At 41.2% G+C, this 21,229-nt stretch overlaps 1 protein-coding gene across 1 annotated transcript in view; it reads right to left on the bottom strand.

Moving 5' to 3' along the window:
• LOC126088283 (uncharacterized) overlaps nucleotides 1-21,229 on the bottom strand; it is a 205,117-nt gene that overhangs the window by 134,107 nt on the left and 49,781 nt on the right. Inside the window, exon 4 of the mRNA XM_049906412.1 lies at nucleotides 12,589-12,790. Coding sequence (XP_049762369.1) covers nucleotides 12,589-12,790 — 202 coding nt within the window. The remainder of the gene's footprint in view (nucleotides 1-12,588; nucleotides 12,791-21,229) is intronic.

The following is a 21,229-nucleotide window of genomic DNA, read 5'->3' as shown; positions in this document are numbered from 1 at the left end:
TCTGCAACGAACCATACAAATGTTGGCTTGGTTCCTGCTCTGATGCGGTATGACTGGCCCCAATTGAACAGCTCTGTCAGGAAGGTCAATATGAAGCTAGATCAGCTGCTTCGGTCTGCTACTTTGTCAAGCATAGGTTTGGTTCCTACTGATGGTATTGGTAGGTGGGACTTCACAAGACATGGCCCGCATCTCAGTAGGAAAGGGAAGGGTAAACTGGCTGGGATGATAGCAAAGTCTATAATTGGGGGCACTGGAACTCATGGGAGTACGTTTTTAGGCTAAGATCAGTATCCAATCATCCTACATTGGTTGAAATCAAGCTTCATGAAAAGTTCAGACAGGCAGGTACTAGGGATGTGAAAATATCACAAGATTCTAATAACAGTACAGTGAAAATAATGTTAGTATGTCACAAGATTGACATATAAGTACAGAAAAAATAATGTTAATATATTGCATCAGAATATCAGGGGATTAAAATACAAAGTAGATAAGCTTCTTGTTTGTACATAAGATTTAGAAACTGAGGATGGAATAGATTTACTATGCCTGTCTGAGCATCATATAGTCACAGGTATGGAAATGGTAAATGTAGGTGGATATAAGCTTTCAGCACATATAACTAGAGTCACTATGGAAAGAGGGTGTATGTTAAAATCAGTCATAGTCTGAAAAATTTGGAAACTAAAAAAATTTGCGCAGACCAACGCATAGAATCATGTGCATATGAGCTGAAACTAAATAAAGGCACTTTTATAATTGTAGCTGTTTCCCCATTGGGAAATTTTCAACTATTGTAGAAAAACGTGGATTATTTGTTGTGCATCCTGTCAGAAAAAGGAAACAAATTATTGTTTGTGGGGATTTCAACGTAGATATTCTGAAAGAGTCAGATAGAAAGCTTGACCTAGAAGTATTACTTGGTTCTTTCAATTTGACATCAGTTACTGATTTTCCTACTCGGGTGGTACAGGAAATCAGCACACTGATAGATAACGTTTTCATAGACGAAGATAAATTTAATTAAATAAAAATTTTCCTGTTAAGCGTGGTCTGTCTGATCATGATGCAAAGCTAGTTACAGTATATGATATAGCTCTATACAGTAATGCAAAACAGTCCTCCAAAATAGTGTGTCCCATTAACGATTTAACACTTCCAAATTTTAGGGAAACCTTGCAACAGACTGGGATGAGGTGTACAGGGAACATGATGCTAATTTAAAATTTAACCCATTTCATCTGTACCTTTGAGAGTATATTTGAAAACAGTTTCCTAAGAAAACAGTGAAATATAATTGTAAAAGCCATGGCTTACTAAAGGGATAAAAATATCTTACAAACAGAAAAGGGAAATGTATCTTATAGCTAGGAGGAGTCATGACCTCAAAACAATGAAACATTATAAAAACTACTGCACTGTATTAAGAAAAGTTTTAAAATAGTTCAGACGTATGTCCTTATGTCTGAGATTAGCACATCTGATAATAAAATTAAAACAATTTGGAATACTGTGTAAAGGGAAACAGGGCAACTGAGAGCACAGGAAGACACGTTCCACATCATTACGAAATGTCGTAGTCATGATCTATGAAAAAAGGATTAATTTATGTATGTACAGAAAATTTATCATAAATCATATCACGACAAATATGCGCACTTCCGCAGCATATGTAACTCCTAAAAAGGCTGTACGCAGGGATGTCTAAATATATAGCAATTGCTTTTCCGGTTTAGGCCTACAGATAACTACCTCACCATCGTACAGCTTGTGGATAAAGATACAGGTAAAAGAACACTTGTTGGAAAGACATGCAGAGAAGACTATTTTTCGCCAAAATCCATCCTTGATCCAAAAAAGTTAACATTTCGAAGCTGTTTACATTTTTTTGGTATATACAGATGTTTAAGAATAGACTCGAAGGAAGGAATCTTATAATTATATACCAAATAAGACACTCTGCAGTGAAAACTGTCACTAAAACATAGGGTCGAGATTTAGCTTGTTTTCATACGATTTGAAATTTTCATAACATTTTCCCTCTCCCTTAGTTCTCAATGTCATCAGAAACTCAAGAAGTGGGGTCAACTGTTTCCGGACGCATCTATCAGCAACCTTTAGTAGATACGCTTAGGTCATGACACTGACACTTCAGGACGGAATAATAGTTACGAAAACTTTTCCAAACAGGTGGCTCAATAACCTTATACCTTAGTGGCAAAAGGAGGCGGCGGACTTCCAGTCGACAATTCTCAACTTCCTGGGAGAATAAAAGTGTGTGTAGGGCCGGGAGAAGATTTTCTCGCGAAACTAAAGCTGTGAGGGCGAGACGTGGGTCACTCTTCGATAGCTTGGTCAGTGTAACACTTCAGACGTTCTTGGATATTTCAGTCGGTAGATCAGATCTTTGCCCGCGAAATGCAATAGTTGGAGTCTGGAGTTCCGGTATCGTAGTTTCATTCTGCCAAGGAGTTTCAGTATCAAAACTGTTCGGGAAGCACATAGATTTCAGAGGCAATGGGATTTGGTACTAATATTTTCGTTCGTGTACTGCTCAGGTTTTTAATGAAATACGGGAAGACATTACATCTGTCGCATCCTGAAACTTTCGCTCCATAAAAATATAAACACCAAGAATAATAAGCCACCGCTTACGAACGCCAAATTCTATGTGGAGTATTCCAGTAGATAATTAGATATAGTGGCCTACTGGGTGGAAACTAGTGCATTAATTTTATGTTGAAGGGTAATAACAAGATTTCCAATAACATCATTTAAGTAAAATAGTTCCAAACATTGAATACATGTGTAAAATTGGATAATTCACGCTCGTAGATAATGTAATTCAATACGAAACAAGCTATTACGCTAATAGATTTGAAGAAATATTAGGGTGCAATTGCCTTTAGAATAAGTTAACTAAAGTCAAAACACAAGCATCGATTGGCTGAAGAAGGGCCAGGAAGTGTGGTTCTGACATTAACTAGGGAGTCATCCCGCCTCGTACATCTGTCCGTAGCGAACTGTCATAAGGTGAGTCGAATACCGTAGACAGAATGCCATCTTCCACTGTACAAGACTTGAGGCTAGGAAAGGAACAGATCAATTAGCGGAGAATGATAGTGGTAATTAGGCATTTACTTGTGATTAACTGAGTACGAGAAGTTAGAGCGACGTAATGTCTCTTGCTGGAAGCATTGCGAGAGTAAGTTCGCTGCGTATCCTACGACATGGAGAAGTCCACTGATATAAGCCACTCTGACGAAGGGCAGATTGTTATGGTTCGACGCCGCGGAAAGATTATCTATGAAACGGCGAATATGGTCGGCTTTTCACGTGATTAGGTCGTGAACCGGTACGGAAACTGTTTGAAGGTTGTGAAAAAAAAAAAAAAGGTTCAAATGGCTCTGAGCATTATGCGACTTAACTTCGGAGGTCATCAGTTGCCTAGAACTTGGAACTACTTAAACCTAACTAACCTAAGGACATCACACGCATCCATGCCCGAGGCAGGATTCGAACCTGCGACCGTAGCGGTCGCCCGCCTAGAGCCGCACGACCACTCCGGCCGGCGAAGGTTGTGAAACTACGGTTACACCACAAGCTGATGGACGTCCACGTTCCACCACATAACGTGGAGCTCGGAGATATCTCGCTCTCCGGGCACAAGTGTTTCGGAGCACGGACACGCCGTTACCGGTATTGGACCGTGGATCAAGTGGAAGCTTGTCGCCTGGTCTGCTGAATCACATTTCTTGTTACTCCAGGTCGATGGTCATGCCTGGATATACCGTCATCAATCCGAAGGTTCATCGCACCAAGATTACCGCCTAGCGCGCTATGGTGGACTTTCTCTTGGGTTTCCATAGGATCTGTGGTAACAATTGACGGCACCATCACAGCTGTGGACCACAGTAACATTATTGCGGACCGCCTGTATCTCTTTACGTTTGATATCTTTCCCGATGGTGATGGCATCTTCCAGCAGTATAACTGCCCGCATCACAAGACCAGAATCATGCTACAGCAGTTTTAGCAGCAAGACAGTGAACTCAAATTGGTATTTTGGTCATCAAATACGTATGAAAAGACACCAACTAAACGCATCTGTGACTCTTCAGGGTGCCAGCTCCGCCACTACATATCTGCAGCCCGTGATTTACAGAAAACTCGTGGGCAGTGCGTAGAGATTTGGTGTCATAAACCTTCACAGACCCAACTAGGACTTCCAAAAATCTTTCCACGCACACTTCCTTATTACGTACCAAGAGTGTACGAAAAGAATACTAAACAGCTGGTGACAAAATTTTGGCTCGTTAGGGTGTCTACTTGTGAGATTTGCAATTTTTAACGGTGATAACAATGAACAACTGGACGACAGAGTAGGCCTCTGACTAGCGGAATGGACTGTTATACCGCCATTACTACAGTCATTAGGCGAGCTTGAAGATGTAATAGAAATGAAGCTGAGTTAGCACCATGAGTGGTGTTTTAGTGTAAAGTGTTATGCTTTGGTCAACCAATTAATATTCCTTCTTTCATTTAGAGACAGTGTGTGTAGTATTTTGAGCTGATTTATGTTCCCGGGCAGCTTATTATTGGTTGATTGTACACAGGGTGGTGAGGAATAAACTGAAAAGCTTGTAAGGGAGTTCCAGATTAGGTTATGCTAATAAATAATTGTTCAGGTGATAACTCGTTAAGCTGCGCTGTTCCGGAGTTAATTAGCATTGTAGTTAGGTAATCAGGCGCAGATTATAGCGCAGGCTTTGCCTCGAGTTCGATACTTACTACCGTCCCATGTTCAACTTTTGTATCGCTCTCTTCTCCGGTTTTAGGAAATCAAACGATGAACACGTTTGGCGACACCTTCTCTGGCTCGCACAAAGCCCTGATTGACTAATTTCTATACTAATGATGTCGGAAACGGCGCAACGTTTGGAGTTTCATTCTTAACTGTTGTTTCTCAGCACAAGCTACCATGGAACACTTTTACTAGCTTGTCAGACTGTTACTGACCGCCCTCTTTAATTGAGAACTACAGAGCAATTCCACATGCCTGAAGGAAGAATTAATGCTTGTGATTGGTAAACAATGTTCCATTTTAATCGATCTAATTGTTCTGTTTTTACTAGTACACTGATGATAAAAGTGTATAGTGTGACAACGGTGATTTCTTCAGTGGGTATACCTGTGTGCATCCTGTGGCGTGTAATAGAACATTATAATATGAAAGAGAAACCACAGCCTCCCAAGATATGAGGTGATGTATAAAATTGTAACCCCTATGTCAACTTTTCGTTGTGCTTTTGCTATAAAGCATTTGCTGAAATTAGTTCAGTTTCTTGTACAACTTATTTCTTGGCCTCTCTACCGTCAGTACAGAAAGTAGAAGGTCATATTGATAATCCTTCTACATCTTAGATTAATATGCTCCAAAACTGTACTACTTTTGTTCGGTATTACTAATATTCTCTGTTTTAAATAGTTTTCCTGGATTTTAACGAGTAACACCAAATGGATTTGGGTGTTGCTAATAAGGCGTAGCTATTGATCGGCATCCATATGCTGCATCCTTAAATAGATGATGCATGATCTATAATGGAATCGGTGTCTACTGAACATTCGTTTTAAGGAGTTCGATCTTTTTAAAAGAAGGATTCTTAACCAACGCAAATACTGGTGTTGATATGCGTTTATTTCTTTCCATAGCCACACATCACTTTGTTAGTGACGGACCAACAGTCATCGACTGTGTCGGTTTTTATCGCCACTCCCGCTATCAAGATAATTCCGCTTTCTCTTCTTGCTAACCACGTATAACAAATAATATTAGATTATTCACAATGGAAGAAGATATATAGGTGGCCTGGCGTTGCGTTACAGCGTAAGGAGATAAGCTGCACAGCTAATCAAATGTGCGTGCCTCGCAAAAGCTTACTGGTACCGCAGTAAACCAGGATTTCTCCAATTTTACGCTGGGGACCAATAAGCACTATGTATTCTAGGAGAAGAATTAATTTCTTGTATGGAATTGGAGTATGGTCTCGGAGGTTGTTCACTGTGCACAACATAGTTCTTGTAGTATCAACCACAGTAGACAGGAATTTCAGACTGACTTATACCTTTATCCCAATCCATATATTTCATTCTAAGCAAACTTATTTAAATTCGGGGAACACTCATATTCCAATCGTCATTGCTCCATTGGGGTCCCGATACTGCAATCTGCAGCTACGTGATTACTGAATACAGACTCACTGCATCCACGGCACGGGCCTCATTTTAAGTGTGTGATCTTGTGGTGTGGGCTATACCATCCTACTGGGTAGCGGAGCGTAGACTATGATGGGTCTCACCCTTGAGCGCCTTCCCGGCGGGTCTGCACGCTGAGTCTCCTTCTTCCAGCAGGCAGTGCATCGCATCCTGGACTCGAGTTTCATCCGACAGCAGCTCCTTCAGGTCCAGGCTGTCGAAGGTGGCCGGGTACTTCTCCTGCAACACAGCACACCACTCGCTGTAACCAGAGGACTCATGGCACGCTCACTAATTCGTATTTCCGAAAAAAACTGTCGATATTGCCCGTACCCTTCCAAATTACCATCGTGGCAATCGCTTTAAACTGTAACTCGGGAGCCTCTTGGGGTACTGGAGCCACCTTCTTCCCGAAACTGTTTCTAGCACCTTGCCAATGCTCCACCTCACTTAGTACATTTCTGAAGTCTTCCTTAATGAGTTGTTGAAGGCATATATACTAAAATTAGGATTGGTATGTGTGTATGCAATAAATGTTTGCTAAGTCTGTACATAAATTACACGATTAATTTTATATGTACAAAAGGTGAAATTGTCGTTAACGAACACATCCCAAAACTTTGTCACCTAACTCGGGTACAGCACCAGAAGATGAAGAAGAAGAAGTAGAGGAAACTTTAAAAACGACAGCGGAAATTGATCGTTGATACTGTCACTTATATTTCAAACTAGAACTCTGCTGCCTTACATATACACATGCTGTGCAGACACTTACTGTGACTCTGTTTCAATTAATATAATATAGACCCATCGTAAACAGTAACTAAGTTTTAAGTTCCTCTACTTTTTTTTATTATTGACGACGCATTTTTGAGGCTTTCCTCCTTCATCACCTGCTGGTTTCCTGGTTTAGGTCTAGTTGCATTTTACTTGGAAAATCATCGATGAAGAAATATGTAGGTTTTAAATTTATCGTTTTTTGTTCAGAATTCTTTTGGTGGATTCCAAAGATGAAATATTCCCAGAATATTAGTTGCCTACCTTTCTGGAGGGCCATGCATTTGGACGTAACACTTCAGACTTTACAGACATCACTAGAGATGTTACACGCACCTAGCGTTTCCTCGTTAAGAGAGGTACTACATAGTTTATCTATTTATGAAGATGTTAACTTTTTACGATTTCTTACGTTAAAGAGTAATGTGTTTAGTCTGTTTTTCAAATATGTCATCTATTTAATTAAAAACACTAAAGCGTATGACAGGATTTGAATTTCGAATGCTACTGGATAAACTTACTCGGTTTGTAATTTGATATGTTTGCAAAAAAACATTTTCTACAAAAAGAGGATCTATAATAAATAAAACTAAGTGCAATCTGTTGCATATCATGGGGTTTGAGAGAAGAAGCATGTTTCGTTAGGTCCTTATTACTTTTGTGTGTTCGTTGTCAATCGTTTCGTTCAGAATGACAGCGCACTGTCGTTTTTGGTTTCTGTGTACTGCTGAGATTTCCTCACACTTTTACTTTATGCCTTTTGATTGTGCATTCAAAATGGTCAGTCAGGTATTGATGTCCGTCGTTTTGTGTCCAGCCTGGTGCAGAAGGATTCCAACAGTTCACTTACTGTAATTATTTCGTGGAAGGGCTCCATACGTTCTAATACGCTCTCCCTGTGTCTAATATACAAGTTGTGACAACTATGCTGAAAATTATACACTCAAGCCTTAATAGAGTTTACGTTGTTTGCTATATGCGTATGATGGATTAATGAGTTACTTTTGAACGACACACTGATGTTGACCTCACATTTGTTCAGGATCCTAGGTATCTGGTAGCAGATGGGTCCAATAAATGTAATACTATCGCGTGGTATGGGACTAATAAATGCAATACTATCGCGTGGTATGCTGCTATTAAAGTTTTACTCTGTCGTCAGTTGCAGATGCAGCTATTACGGCGTGACGCCTGTGTTCCAGTCGGCGAAACCGCGACCTGCGCCACTGGTGGCGCAACAGCCGACTGGACCGCTCTCCCTCCCGACCTACAACACTCGTACGTCAGTGTGTGTATATGTATGGGTACCAGGCGCCTCGCCGCTGACCCACACTGACTTGCTGTTTTCCAAAGCCAAGTACGGCTATCTGGTTTGCATACAGCGTATCTTTGCAGCCAGTGTACTTCTGCTAGCCGGTAATCACTACCTCGCATGGAGATACAACCAGTGCTTCTTTTTCTAAAAGAACGTTTGAGGGTACTCCGACATTGGATATATCCAGCAAAAATTACTTATAACTGAAGCATGGTATACCACCCGTCTGCTTTCAGCCATGAGGTCATCAACATGTAGAACTAAAAAAAAAAAAGAAAAAAATGGTTTTGGACTCTTCAGTTGACTTTACAGCTCAAATGAAGCAGGCGATACCGACAAACACAGAAACATGCAAGAGAATGGGCTATCGAACACATCAGTCGAGAACGGTTGTCGCAGCTTCGAAATGCTGGAAACAGTCAATAACATCGCTTTTCCCACCAAAAACTGCACTGGTGTCGTTCGTATTGCAATTACCAACCAGAAAAAATGAAATAAAAAATTTACGTCCGTGAAATAAATCTTTAGCACTCTTCCAAGTTCTCAACATCGTAAAAAAATTACTTTGTCGACAAAATGTTTAGGCGTACGCATCCGCCAGCGTTCCCCCAGAAAAATAGCACTGGATATAACTAATCTTCACTATATTTGCTTCAACAAAGTGCCGTCAACACGAACAAGAGGTGACCGAGACGTGCAAGCAATGGCACCCCATACCATCATGCTGGGTGATACGCCAGTATGGCGATGACGAATACACGCTTCCGATGTGCGTTCACCGCGATGCCGCCAAACACGGATGTGACCATCATGATGCTGTAAACAGAAACTGGATTCATCCGAAAAAGTGACATTTCGCCATTCGTGCACCCAAGCTCGTCGTTGAGTACACGATCGCAGGCGCTCCTGTCTGTGATGCAGCATCAAGGGTAACCGCAGCCATGGTCTCCGAGCTGCTGCAAACGTCGTCGAACTGTTCGTGCAGATGGTTGTTGTCTTACAAACGTCCCCATCTGTTAACTCATGGATCGAGACGTGGCTGCACGATCCGTTACAGCCATGAGGATAAGATGCCTGTCATCTCAACTCCTAGTGATACGAGGCCGTTGGGATCCAGCAAGGCGTTCCGTATTACCCTACTGAACCCAACGATTTCATATTCTGCTAACACTCATTGGATCTCGAGAAACGCGAGCTGCAATGTAGCGATACGATAAACCGGAATTGTGATAGGCTACAATCCGACCTTTATCAAAGCCGGAAACGTGATGGTACGCATTTCTCCTCCTTACACGAGCCATCACAACAACATTTCACCATTTGTGTATGAGAAATCGGTTGAAAACGTTCCTCATGTCAGCACGTTGTAGGTGTTGCCACAGGCGCCAGCCTTGTGTGAATGCTCTGAAAAGATAATCATTTGCATATCACAGCATCTTCTTCCTGTCGGTTAAATTTCACGTCTGTAGCACGTCATCATCGTGATGTAGCAATTTTAATGCCCAGTAGTGTATCAGAGACAAAAAGGCATCATGGATGCCCAGCTGCAGACCTATATTTTACGAATGTAACTTATTAATTGCGAATTAGAGACTCCCTTCTCGTATTGTCTTATTACAAATACATTTTATTTGTTTGAAAGTGTTTATTAACTGAATAATATGTATACAGCATTGCCATAGATAATGACTGTAGCCATTGCCGCAGTCCATTATCTCGTTCTGTCGTACAAGTTGATTTTTCTGAATGAATTTACTTACCTAGACGATAAACATATTTGTCATTGTCGCCTTGAGTTGTGATTTATCTATCGCTACTACGACCTAACGTGCTTCCTGTAGTTGAAAATGTTAGTCGACCTGCTATTATAGGTTACGCGGCCCTGCTGACACTCCCTGATCTCTGAGGTTGTACAACCCGGACAAAATTTCTGAATGCAAAACATAGTATATATGGACGTATCATAAATTCATGATTATCATTTCACGTCGTTCGATACATTTTTAAAGATTTTTCTCTTCATTTCCACAACTACCCTCATCCAAACGAGTACATTCATTTAAAATACTGCCATTATTGAAGACTATAAAAGTAACAAAGTTATGCACAGGTCCCTTGGTTGACGTTTAAAGTGATAATTAGCTTTCAGTAGTGGCGATGGGAATTCAATACGTTTCATAAGTGTTTGGTAGTATCCATACATCAGACTTTCGCTGCCATTCTTAACATAACAGTGGGCATCATGATTACAATGCCACTACTTACGTACCACGCACCTAACCACTAAATGGGCGACGGGCGGAGTGGACAGTCGTGTTTGTGCTCCTCTACGACTCAGACACCGTACGGTTCGTGCAACCACAACGTGTAGACATCCGTAGAGAGGCCAGACTAGCAGATGGTTCCGGAAGTAGTACAGCAACGTTTCCATGTAGTTGCAGGAGCAACAGTCTGAATGACTTATGCTGGTATCTGACATAAGCCAACAAGGAGTTGCTATGTTGGTACTGTGATTGGCTGAAAAGGACGGGAGTCTACAGCCATTATATTTTCCGAGAACACGCGACTTTAATGTAACGTTTATTGGTCATGGTAGCGCTTTAGATAAAATAATGTGGAGGTAAAATAGTTCCCCACTAGGAATTCCACATGAGGACTACTGAGCTGGTCGTTGTCATTAAGAAAAACAAAACCGTCGCTCTGTAAGTCGAAATAGGGAGTGTCACACACCTTAAACGTAGAGGTGTCCGCAGATCGACGACTGGAACAGCTACATAGGTCTTCGCACTGAATACCATAACAACAAATTATGTCTTAGCTTACATCACTATTGTCGCTAAATACTCCTTACGGCGGAAGGGCGAGAATACATAACAGAACACCAAAACAAGTGCGTTTACAGGAATCTCAAAAGTAGGAACTACAGCATGTTCTCAAATCAAAAAAAAAAAAATGGCTCTGAGCACTATGGGACTCAATTGCTGAGGTCATTAGTCCCCTAGAACTTAGAACTACTTAAACCTAACTAACCTAAGGACATCACAAACATCCATGCCCGAGGCAGGATTCGAACCTTCGACCGTAGCGGTCTTGCGGGTCCAGACTGCAGCGCCTTTAACCGCACGGCCACTACGGCCGGCGTTCTCAAATCAGAATGCCTAAATGCCTACCAGTGAATGTGAATGAACTACGGCCTGAAATATGGAAGCAAAAATCGAAGAAAAATCAAAGGACAAGCCTTTAAAGAAGGTGTAAAATTCAGATCAACATGGAAATATATCTGAATATGGAAGCAATTTTCGATACCATGATGGAAACGACGCTGCTAGTTTCACAGACTGAATAAAAATAAGTTGTCGTACGACATATTCAGCTACTGGGTGGTTATAATTAAACTGCAGCTACTCACAGTTCTGTGTGAGCTGTAATTATTGTATGGTAGTCAGACCTGGTAATCATGCTAGTGCGTTAATGTGGAACCTAATTAAGCTGGAAAAAATTAGTTCCCAATTCGGCCACAAGGTGCAACTCTAGCCCTGTAAAATATCTCGCCAACGTTGAAGGCGCTCACATTGATCAAATTATGTAAGCAGGGTTAGTAATGTCAACATTATTCCTTCCACACTTGTTTAACATTTTCTGCCCATGTCCTGTTCCTAATCCATTACATATGGTAACCTTTCTCTGCTTCTTGCATTCACAGCGCCAGATTTGTACCTGGTGGCCAGAATTGGAATTAATTCTTTTGCCAGCGTAAATCGGTTGCACTTTAAAGCGGTAGGATTTGTACAAAGTGTCGGTGTCGTATGATAATCACAGCTGACACAGGGCCTCTGTGAGAAGATGCACTTTAATTGTAACCACATGGTAGCTTTTGAAGAATACAGCTGAAGTTGCTTACAAACCTGAAGTCATATATTCCGTATTGAAACTACGGCAGTCTAAGAAAGTGTGAAATGAGATATCTGAAATATTTGGGACCCACATACAGTACATTATTGTACGGGAATGGCAGCATGGAGCTTCCGACCTTACCCACCAGGCTACTTGTAAACATACTTGAAAAGGAAGGTCCTACAGCAGTTCCTATGTGGAGCACTCAAAGTAAGTTTGCTACCTGAAAGCATTGTCGACAACTGTGTACGAAAAATTGTGGGTGCTTAAGGAAGACTGTGTTTAATTGAAGACTGTGCACTTGAAACGCGGCGTGGCCCTTGGCGACGAGAGGTGATGCTTACCTCGGCGGCCGCGACGAGCGCCAACGAGGCGCAGAGGAGCAGAGCTACGTGACGGTTCATGCTGCTGGTGTCGGTGCTGTGAGCTACCTGTTGTCGACTGTGCCGCAGTGACGGGTGGCGCAGCTTATATGCTGGCCTGGCGTGGCCTGGAGTGGCGACGTATCGCGCTGGGGCTGCCGGAGAAGAGAGCGGGGGGCGCAGACTGCACACCCGACACCACTGCCTCACTGATCCACTGCGGGCCACGGCCTGTTACCACTTCCACCACCACGGCCGGTGTTCCACATTGATTACAAGCCACGAAAAAGTTTCCTCACTTCCCACTGCCTCACACAATTGCCGAAGACACATCTAGGTTCAAGTATCATCATTGACCAGTCGTTTTTATTGGTGTGTTCAGGATCTTCCAAACCATCAAAGTAACTTTCGTTTTTTCTAGACGAATTCTCAGTCTATGTTGTTCCGGCTTTTAGTGTTGCACACCTCAGTCGGTAGGAGAGCAATCCTTATAGCATCACTTTGTTGCGTCTGTCTGTCTCGGTGCCTGTCTGTCAAACTGTTAAAACCCCTTTTCTAAGGAATGAGTAGATACATAAAGCTAAAATTTATATCACGTATTATGGTCTATGGTTCCTGATGGGGAAAAAATTGAAGCTTCTAAGTCAATAAGATCAAAAGATAAGGCCATGTACGTCCGATATTTGGATGTTCGCAAACGCACTCATCAAAACCTATAGGGTACTTCATGTTGACCTGGAAATATGAAATTTGACAAGAAGCAGAATTTCACATAACAACTAAATGAAAAAATTAGAAAATTATTAAATCGGAATTATAACACACGAAAAAAATTCTTTTGGGTTGTTTATTAAATAACTGTCTGTCTATTCATCCACCTTTTAAGACCTTTTTTTATCAGAAACAGGTAGACGTATCAATTTGAAATTTGTGAGATATTCTAAGGTCTGCAGGCCTTGGCGGTGTAATTAACGTAAGCTTCAAACTCAATGGAATCAAAAGGTATGGTTATTTATGTCACAAATTTTCGTGCTCACAAACTCGCTCATCAAAACTATAGAGTATCTGCAAGGAAGCAAGGTCTCACTCTACATGCAAAGGAAAAAAGTCCATAATTGGTCATTTTTAATTAAATCATATCAAATCTTTGTCATTTGTTATCCGAATTCCTGCGTGTCCTGTTAAGATCCCCTTTACTCAGGAACGAGTAGGTGTATATCTTGCCTGCATCGATATCATTAACCATCCAGAAATGTCAAGATACTCAATTCCTGGAATCAATGAAATGTCTGTATAAATAATAAAGTTTGTACCGAACCCTCGGTACGTGAGTCCCACTCGCCCTTATGCGGGTTTACTTATTTGTTTATTTTTCTTTTCTTTCGCAATGCACGGAATGACTCTGTTGACTCATAACCAGCACCGATTCAGAAAATGTCGCTCTTGTGAAAGACAACTGGCTCTTTATTCTCAACAAATAATGTGTGCTATCATCTCAAGATGGTACTATGTTTCCAGACTTCCCAAGGACGACTGACAATTTTCATTACGGATGGCTTCTATTCAGTCGGACATCCTCTCAGTTGTCTGACTGGATTCGTGACTTCCTGTTATAACTATCACAGTGGGTAGTATCGTGGGAGGTCATCTATTGAAACAGAAATGGTATCTGAGGTTCCCAAATGTAACGTTATAGGCCTTCTGCTGTTCGTAATTATTTAAAGAAATTAACAGTCAACCTCAGTCGCCCTATCAGTTTGTCTGGTGTATGTGAACGAATTGCAGAACAATTTCAACAAGATATCTGCACGGTTGGCCCCAAAGAAGAAATAGTGCGAAGTCCTTCTCACGACTACTAATACATTTCATAAAATTTCGGTTATATGTTAAATAACACAGATTTAATGGTTGTATATTTAAGAATGAGAAAAGAAATTTCGTTATTGTTGGATGACGATCAGTTCAGCTTTAAGAAAAGTGAAGGCACTAGAGAGGCAGTTCTGACGTTGCGATTGATACTGGAAGCAAGACTGGAAGAACATCATTCACAATCATAGAATTATTTGACCGGGAAGTGAATTTCAAAATGTGCAAAATGTTCGAAATTCTGAGGCGAACAGGGGTAAGATGTAGGGGCAGACGAGTAATATACAATATGTACAAGCGCCAACAGGGAATAATGAGAGTGGAAGACCATGAGCGAAGTGCTCGGAGTAAAAAGGGTGTAAGAGAGGGAGGTAGTCTTTCGTCCCTACTATTTAATCTAAACATCGAAGAAACAATTACGGAAATAAAAGAATGGTTCAAGAGTGAGACTGAAATCCAGGTTGAAAGGATATAAATGATAAGATGCGCTGATGATTTGCTGTTCTCAGTGAAAGTGAAAGAGAATTACAGGATCTTTTGAGTGGAATAAACAGTCCAATGAGTACAAAGTATGGACTGAGATTAAATCGAAGAAAGACAAAAAGAATGAGCAGTAGGAAAAATGGCAAAGACAATATAAATAGCAGGAACCTCGAAACAGCCGAAATTAAGGAATTTTGCCACCTTGCAAATAAAATAACCCAGGACGGACGGAGCAAGGAGCACACAAAAAGCAAACTAGCACTGGAAAATAGCACTGGAGAATAGGGCATTCCTAGCCAAGAGACGTCTGCTTCAATTTCAGGAAGAAATTTTTAAGAATGTACATTTGGAGAACAGCATTGTATGGTAATGAAACATGAATTGAGGGAAAATCGGAACGGAAGTGAACCGAAGTATTTGACATGTAGTGCTACAGAAGAATTAGGTGAACAGAAAAGGTAAGGAGTGGGGAGGTTCTCCGCGGAATCGGTGATCATAAGAACTGGTAATAAGGAGGGCCAGTATGATAGGACATCTGTTGAGACATGAGGTTACTGCTTCCAGGATAAAAGAGAGAATTATAGAGGATAAAAACTGTAGATGAAGAGAGAGATTGGAATACATCCAGCAAATACCTGAAACGGACGCTGCTACATGGTGTCGCATGAAACATCATACCAATTTGAAAAAAATAAAAAGAGAGAGATTGAACTAAACACCTTGATATGATCAATACAGGCGAACTGAAATCACATAGGAAACGTCATGGTAGAGGTAAACCAACGACTATTTATTTTAGAATATGCAACAGAATTACTAAGTAGACTGCACATACTACACCGTTTCGTCCTTTTCTGTATTATTCCTGCACATACAGGATCCTTACAGGGTATGAACGGATAACGTGAGAAAATTTCAAAGAAGGGCAGCACGTTTTGTATTATCACGAAATAGGAGAGATTTGTCACGGATATAATACGCGAATTGTTGCGTCAATCATTAAAAGATAGGGGTTCTTCGAAGTGGATACCGCTTAGAAGGATATCTGCGCTCCCATAACATTAGGCGTGTTTTTATTTCTCTAGTTTCACTGGATAGATCAGGACAGCGTTCCACTTCTGACGCTTTTTCAGGTACATGCTTTACACATCTACGTTTCTCAGACACAGGAAAAATGTTGGTGGCATCTTTACCCTCTGATATAGCTGTGCAGAGTACAACACGTACACAACGTGAACGTTCCCCTTTCTGACCCAGGAAAACTAAGGACAAAATTGCATGTTTGCTTCCAGAAGTAAAAGACTGATTTGTATCTCTTGTTAAACGACGAACCAGACTTAGATAAACGACAGATTCTCCCTTGTAAAATTTGCCCTATGTTGTTTCCAATCAATATTGCGTAAAAGCCTTTCAAACGTTTGGTGAAAGAATCGGAGTAAGATATTTTAGCTGAAATCGACAACTTCGAAAATATTCTCGAACAACTAAAATTATTTTACTTGGTTGAACTTAAAATAAACGTGAACTTTCCTGATCTGTAATTGTTTAGACACTGTTCAGCATTATTTAATTCTTCTGTTCTGTCGACTAATACAATTAATATGACCTTCAAATACACGGTATCTGTGAAAAAAAATGGAACCTGTTTATTGATTTGTTCCGCAAAATTCCAAAATTTATAAATTCGGGAGCAGGAAGTTATTTCTAGCACCGTTTCTGGCACAAGATTTAGTGCAGTCTTGGTGGTATTGCTTCTGGTTGACGAAGAAATCGCTGTCGCTCACAAACCATGCACAATAAAATTCATAAAATTTCGGGCCTGAATTTTTAGTACTGGTGGAAACGTTTCTTTGTAAATTGGCTAGATAAATACTTTCTTCCGATATCTGCTATGTAGTCTGTTATGATTATGTTGGACACTCTCACATCTGTTATTAAAAAATAATTGCAGGTATAGTAAGTTCTGAGGATGAGGCACAGATTTAGCTCATATATGTGTCAGTGCCGCCGGGCTCACACAAAACTAATTGAGATTTTAGCCTTGCAGTCACCGTGATGAGGTAGAGAAGATAGTGATGCTGTTTACCGGGGTTTCGACGTCTTTGTGAGATAAAGTGTTGCAATGTCCGTTGGCAGATGTTGAGACAGATTAAGCACTTCTACCGATGTAGGGAACAGTTACGAGGGTGTGCCACCGAGTTTTTCATTCTGTGCTAAATATCGGTTGACTTGTTACGTGTCACGCTTATTAGACGGTCGACTTTGTCGCATCACTAACGCATGTTGTAACCCTCTGCCGTCAGAGGCTACACAATTGAAGCGTCTAACACGGCACTGGTAACGTAACTATGTCGGTGAGTGTGAAACAGCACAGAAACCTGACGGCACGAATTTGAAGACTTCCTCCACACTGGAGCGCCCTCTCCTTGAACATGAGAATAACAGATCACACACGAGCGCAGCTACATCTGCAGCAGTCTGGTGCCTTGGGTTCACTGTCACTCACGTTCCTCCATACAATCCCGACTTCAGCCCATCCGATTTTCCTGTTTCCAGAACTTAAAGGACACCATCAAGAGTTTAACTTTCGTAGTGTTGAAGCGGTGCTAGCAGAGGTGAGGCTGGACTCCATCAACAATGTCAAACATTCTGCAGTGACGATATGAACAAACTGGTGTCTCGTAGGGACAAATGTGTTCGCCGCCAGGCTAACTGTTGAGAAATAAATATGTAGACATGAAGAATAAAATGTAGAGTATTAATTAAGTTATTTAATTAAAAAAGCTGCTTAGAGATGTTATATGAAAAATTAGGAGGCATTACTTTTTAGCATGCCCTCGTGTATTTGAAAACGATGGTATACTAAATATAACTTGAACCTACCGCATACGATCATATGCAAACGAATATCGATAATCAGTGAGTACTTCGAGATGCGGTTCTCAGAAAGTCGCAGTAATCATTGTAATGAACTTTGTGACGTACGCAGGTCATTTTTACGTTCCCAGCTGCCGCCTTGTGATACCGAATAGGTTTTAATGGAACTGTCGAGCTTTTTATGTAATTCTGAAGAGACAACTGGACTTAAACATGAAAACACGTTTGAATATTGATAATATGATGACAGGATAACAACGTCACAAACCGCTGTTAGGACATGAGATTCCGTAAACGTCTACGCCACTGTACGAAACGTGACCAAACACGTTTATTATGTTTTTTATTGTGACTACCAAGTGGTAGAAATTTTGATATTGAGCTCTGATACATGTTCGCTGATGAATCATGTATATTTACGTTTGTGTGTGTGCGTGTGTGTGTGTGTGTGTGTGTGTGTGTGTGTGCGTGTGTGTGTGTGTGTGTGTGTGTGTGTGTATCTGCGCGCGCCCGCGCGTGTGCATGCGTGTGTCTATGGTGCGAGAAGAATGAAATTTTATTGTTTTACAACACGGGTTGCATACTTGGTGATTGTCATTATTTACCAATCCACAGACTTTTGTCGCAGATTAGCTTCAGCCACTATAGCCCATATTTGCATAGACTTTGTTCGCTGGAATTCAGAAATCGTACGAAAGACAACCACAGAAGTGTCGTGTGTCATCTTCGAAGTCTTTTTCGTGCAGTATTACTATTGCGTAATGACGGACAGAGCAAGAAGAACATCAAAAGCAGATGAGCATTGGCAAAAATGGGCATTGATGGCTAAGAGAAGTCTACTAGTATCAAACATAGGCCTAAACTGGAGGAAGAAAATTCTTGGAATGTACGTTTGGAGCACAGCATTGTATTGTAGTGAAAGATGGGCTGTGGGAAAACCGGAACAAAAGAGAATGGAAGAATTTGATTTGTGTTGGTAAGGTGGACTGGTAAGGTAAAGAATGAGGAGGTTCTGCACAGAATCGGAGAGGAAATCACTGGCAAGGAGAAGGGACAGGATGACAAGACATCCATTAAGTTATCAGGGACTGACTTCCATGGTACTAGAGGGAGCTGTAGAGAGCAAAAACTGTAAAGGAAGACTGCTCTTGGAATACTTCCGGCTGATAATTGAGAACGTAGGTTGCAAGCTCTACTCTGTGAGAAATTCGTGCTGGGCCGCATCAAACCGGTCAGAAGACTGATGACTAAAAAAAAACAAAAATAATAGTAGTCTAAGGATTTTCTCGGTAATGTAGTGTGGATCGATCGCCGTCCATTAATGACTCTCCCATAACGCCTCTGATGCGCATCTCATGCCGCTTACTGCGATGGAGAGAGTAATCCAGAAACATTTTGTACCATGTAGACCAGCGTGAAAAATGTCATGTTTGAGACTTTGTTCGTAGCAGCTGCATATGGCAGATGCTCTCATAATAATTGTTCAACATTACAACAAGGCTGCTGATCGTCATCTATAAGTTCGACTGCCTCATTGAATTGTTGTGCAGTTTTTATGACAGAATTCAACACAATGCCCAATAATCTTTTAAGCAACATGAAAAGTGTCTGCACAAGGATTCAGGATGTTGATGTGGACGACCACTTAATAGTCTCGCTAATGCATAGCGTCTCATCACAAAACACTGAAAAAGTGCAGTTATACCATTCCACGGATCTATACATTATATACGGATTTGTGACCAATACTGCTGACTGGTATTGCGCAGTTGTTTCCACTCAAACTGATCGGATACATACCGACTCTACCTGGCTCAAAAGGGCTCCATGGCACAATAGCTAATGGTAGCTTATTCATAATTCCAGTAGCAGCTTCCGTTACGCTACAAACAGAAGCCCGCTCAGTATTAAGGTGTGAGAGGATGCCTGATATTGGGCTGCTTGTTCATAGACCAAAATGTTTAGAAACGGTTATCGACACTTCTAGCTGACAGCGGCCCCAAGCAACAATGATTTATCAACGCAGCAGCTTCTGACTGTACATTTCAGCATCCCAGGAATGAAACTGTCACTGCTGGTCGGAACCGGAATGATGAATATTTGAACATCAGTGAAAGAATCGGCACAACCTGTAATACACAGCTGCAAAACACTTGCACAAGCCGGCCGTTGTGGCCGAGCGGTTCTCGGCGCTGCAGTCCGGAACCGCGCTGCTGCTACGGTCGCAGGTTCGAATCCTGCCTCGGGCATGGATGTGTGTAATGTCCTTAGGTTATTTCGGTTTAAGTAGTTCTAAGTCTAGGGGATTGATGACCTCAGATGTTAAGTCCCATAGTGCTCAAAACCATTTGACCCATTTTTTTTAACATTTGCACAACATGTTGGATTTTCTAGCCTTCTGCAATGAGATAGCTGAGATTTTGTTACTGGTCTTGTGACAGCTATGATGGCGGTCCATGATTTTTTATAAATGCAGAAAAATACTGAAAACAACAGTTCCTCCTCTTATCACAGAGGATGTCATTATTCTACTTCCGGTGGATTGTATACGATCACGTTCACAAGCGAAAAATTCGGATAACGTTCAATAGCTTCTTACAATTCAGTAAATGCGTTCAGCTTCTGGACGTTTGTCCCTTCTATCAGTACTCAGTGCAACATCTGTGATCAAAGGTGTTGATTGTCCACCTGTGTCTGAAGATGGTAGTGAGGTAAGGGAAAGCGACTGCTTATGTTCATTACTTCTATTGCTTATTGCTCTCTCCTTGGAGAATTGTGAAGGGACTCGATAATAGTCGTAGATTACACACCGAAACATTCAGCATAGAGCGAAGCAAAACATTTTTGCCACCTTTGTGCACATTCATGGTTAAAAATAAGCCCTGACCAGCGTACCTATATACAAATTGATCATGTACTTATTGATGGCAGACATTCTTCAAACTTTCTAGACGTATGTACTTACAGAGGAGTTCGTGTAGATCCAGCTCTCTATCTTGTAATTGCAAAACTGAGAGATGGAATATCCAATGCAAGAAAAGGGACGCCGAACGTATGTGGTATCGAAGCTAAAAAACGAATACATCTCTGAAACGTGCTGTGAGAAGGTTGCTGAGAATCTTGAATTATACACCCCAGTGTAAGTCACAATCTGCATCAGGAATGGAACGCTTGCAGGGATTCAGTCATTACGACAGCTGAGAAACGCAAGAGAATAAGTCAGGAGAAAAATCTGGCATACATAAAAATGCTGGATAAATCATATACTCGTCTCGCGGTAAGAAATTACCAACACAAAAGGAAAGAAGAAAGAAACTGCATCAGAGGAAGAAAAGGGAACGGGAAAGCAAGCAGATGGTAGAACTGGAGACAATTGGAAAAACAAACGATGTTAGAA

This window comes from Schistocerca cancellata, chromosome 6 (genome assembly GCF_023864275.1).
Source record: "Schistocerca cancellata isolate TAMUIC-IGC-003103 chromosome 6, iqSchCanc2.1, whole genome shotgun sequence".
NCBI lineage: Eukaryota > Metazoa > Arthropoda > Insecta > Orthoptera > Acrididae > Schistocerca > Schistocerca cancellata.
This window is presented reverse-complemented; position numbering and strand designations above follow the sequence as displayed.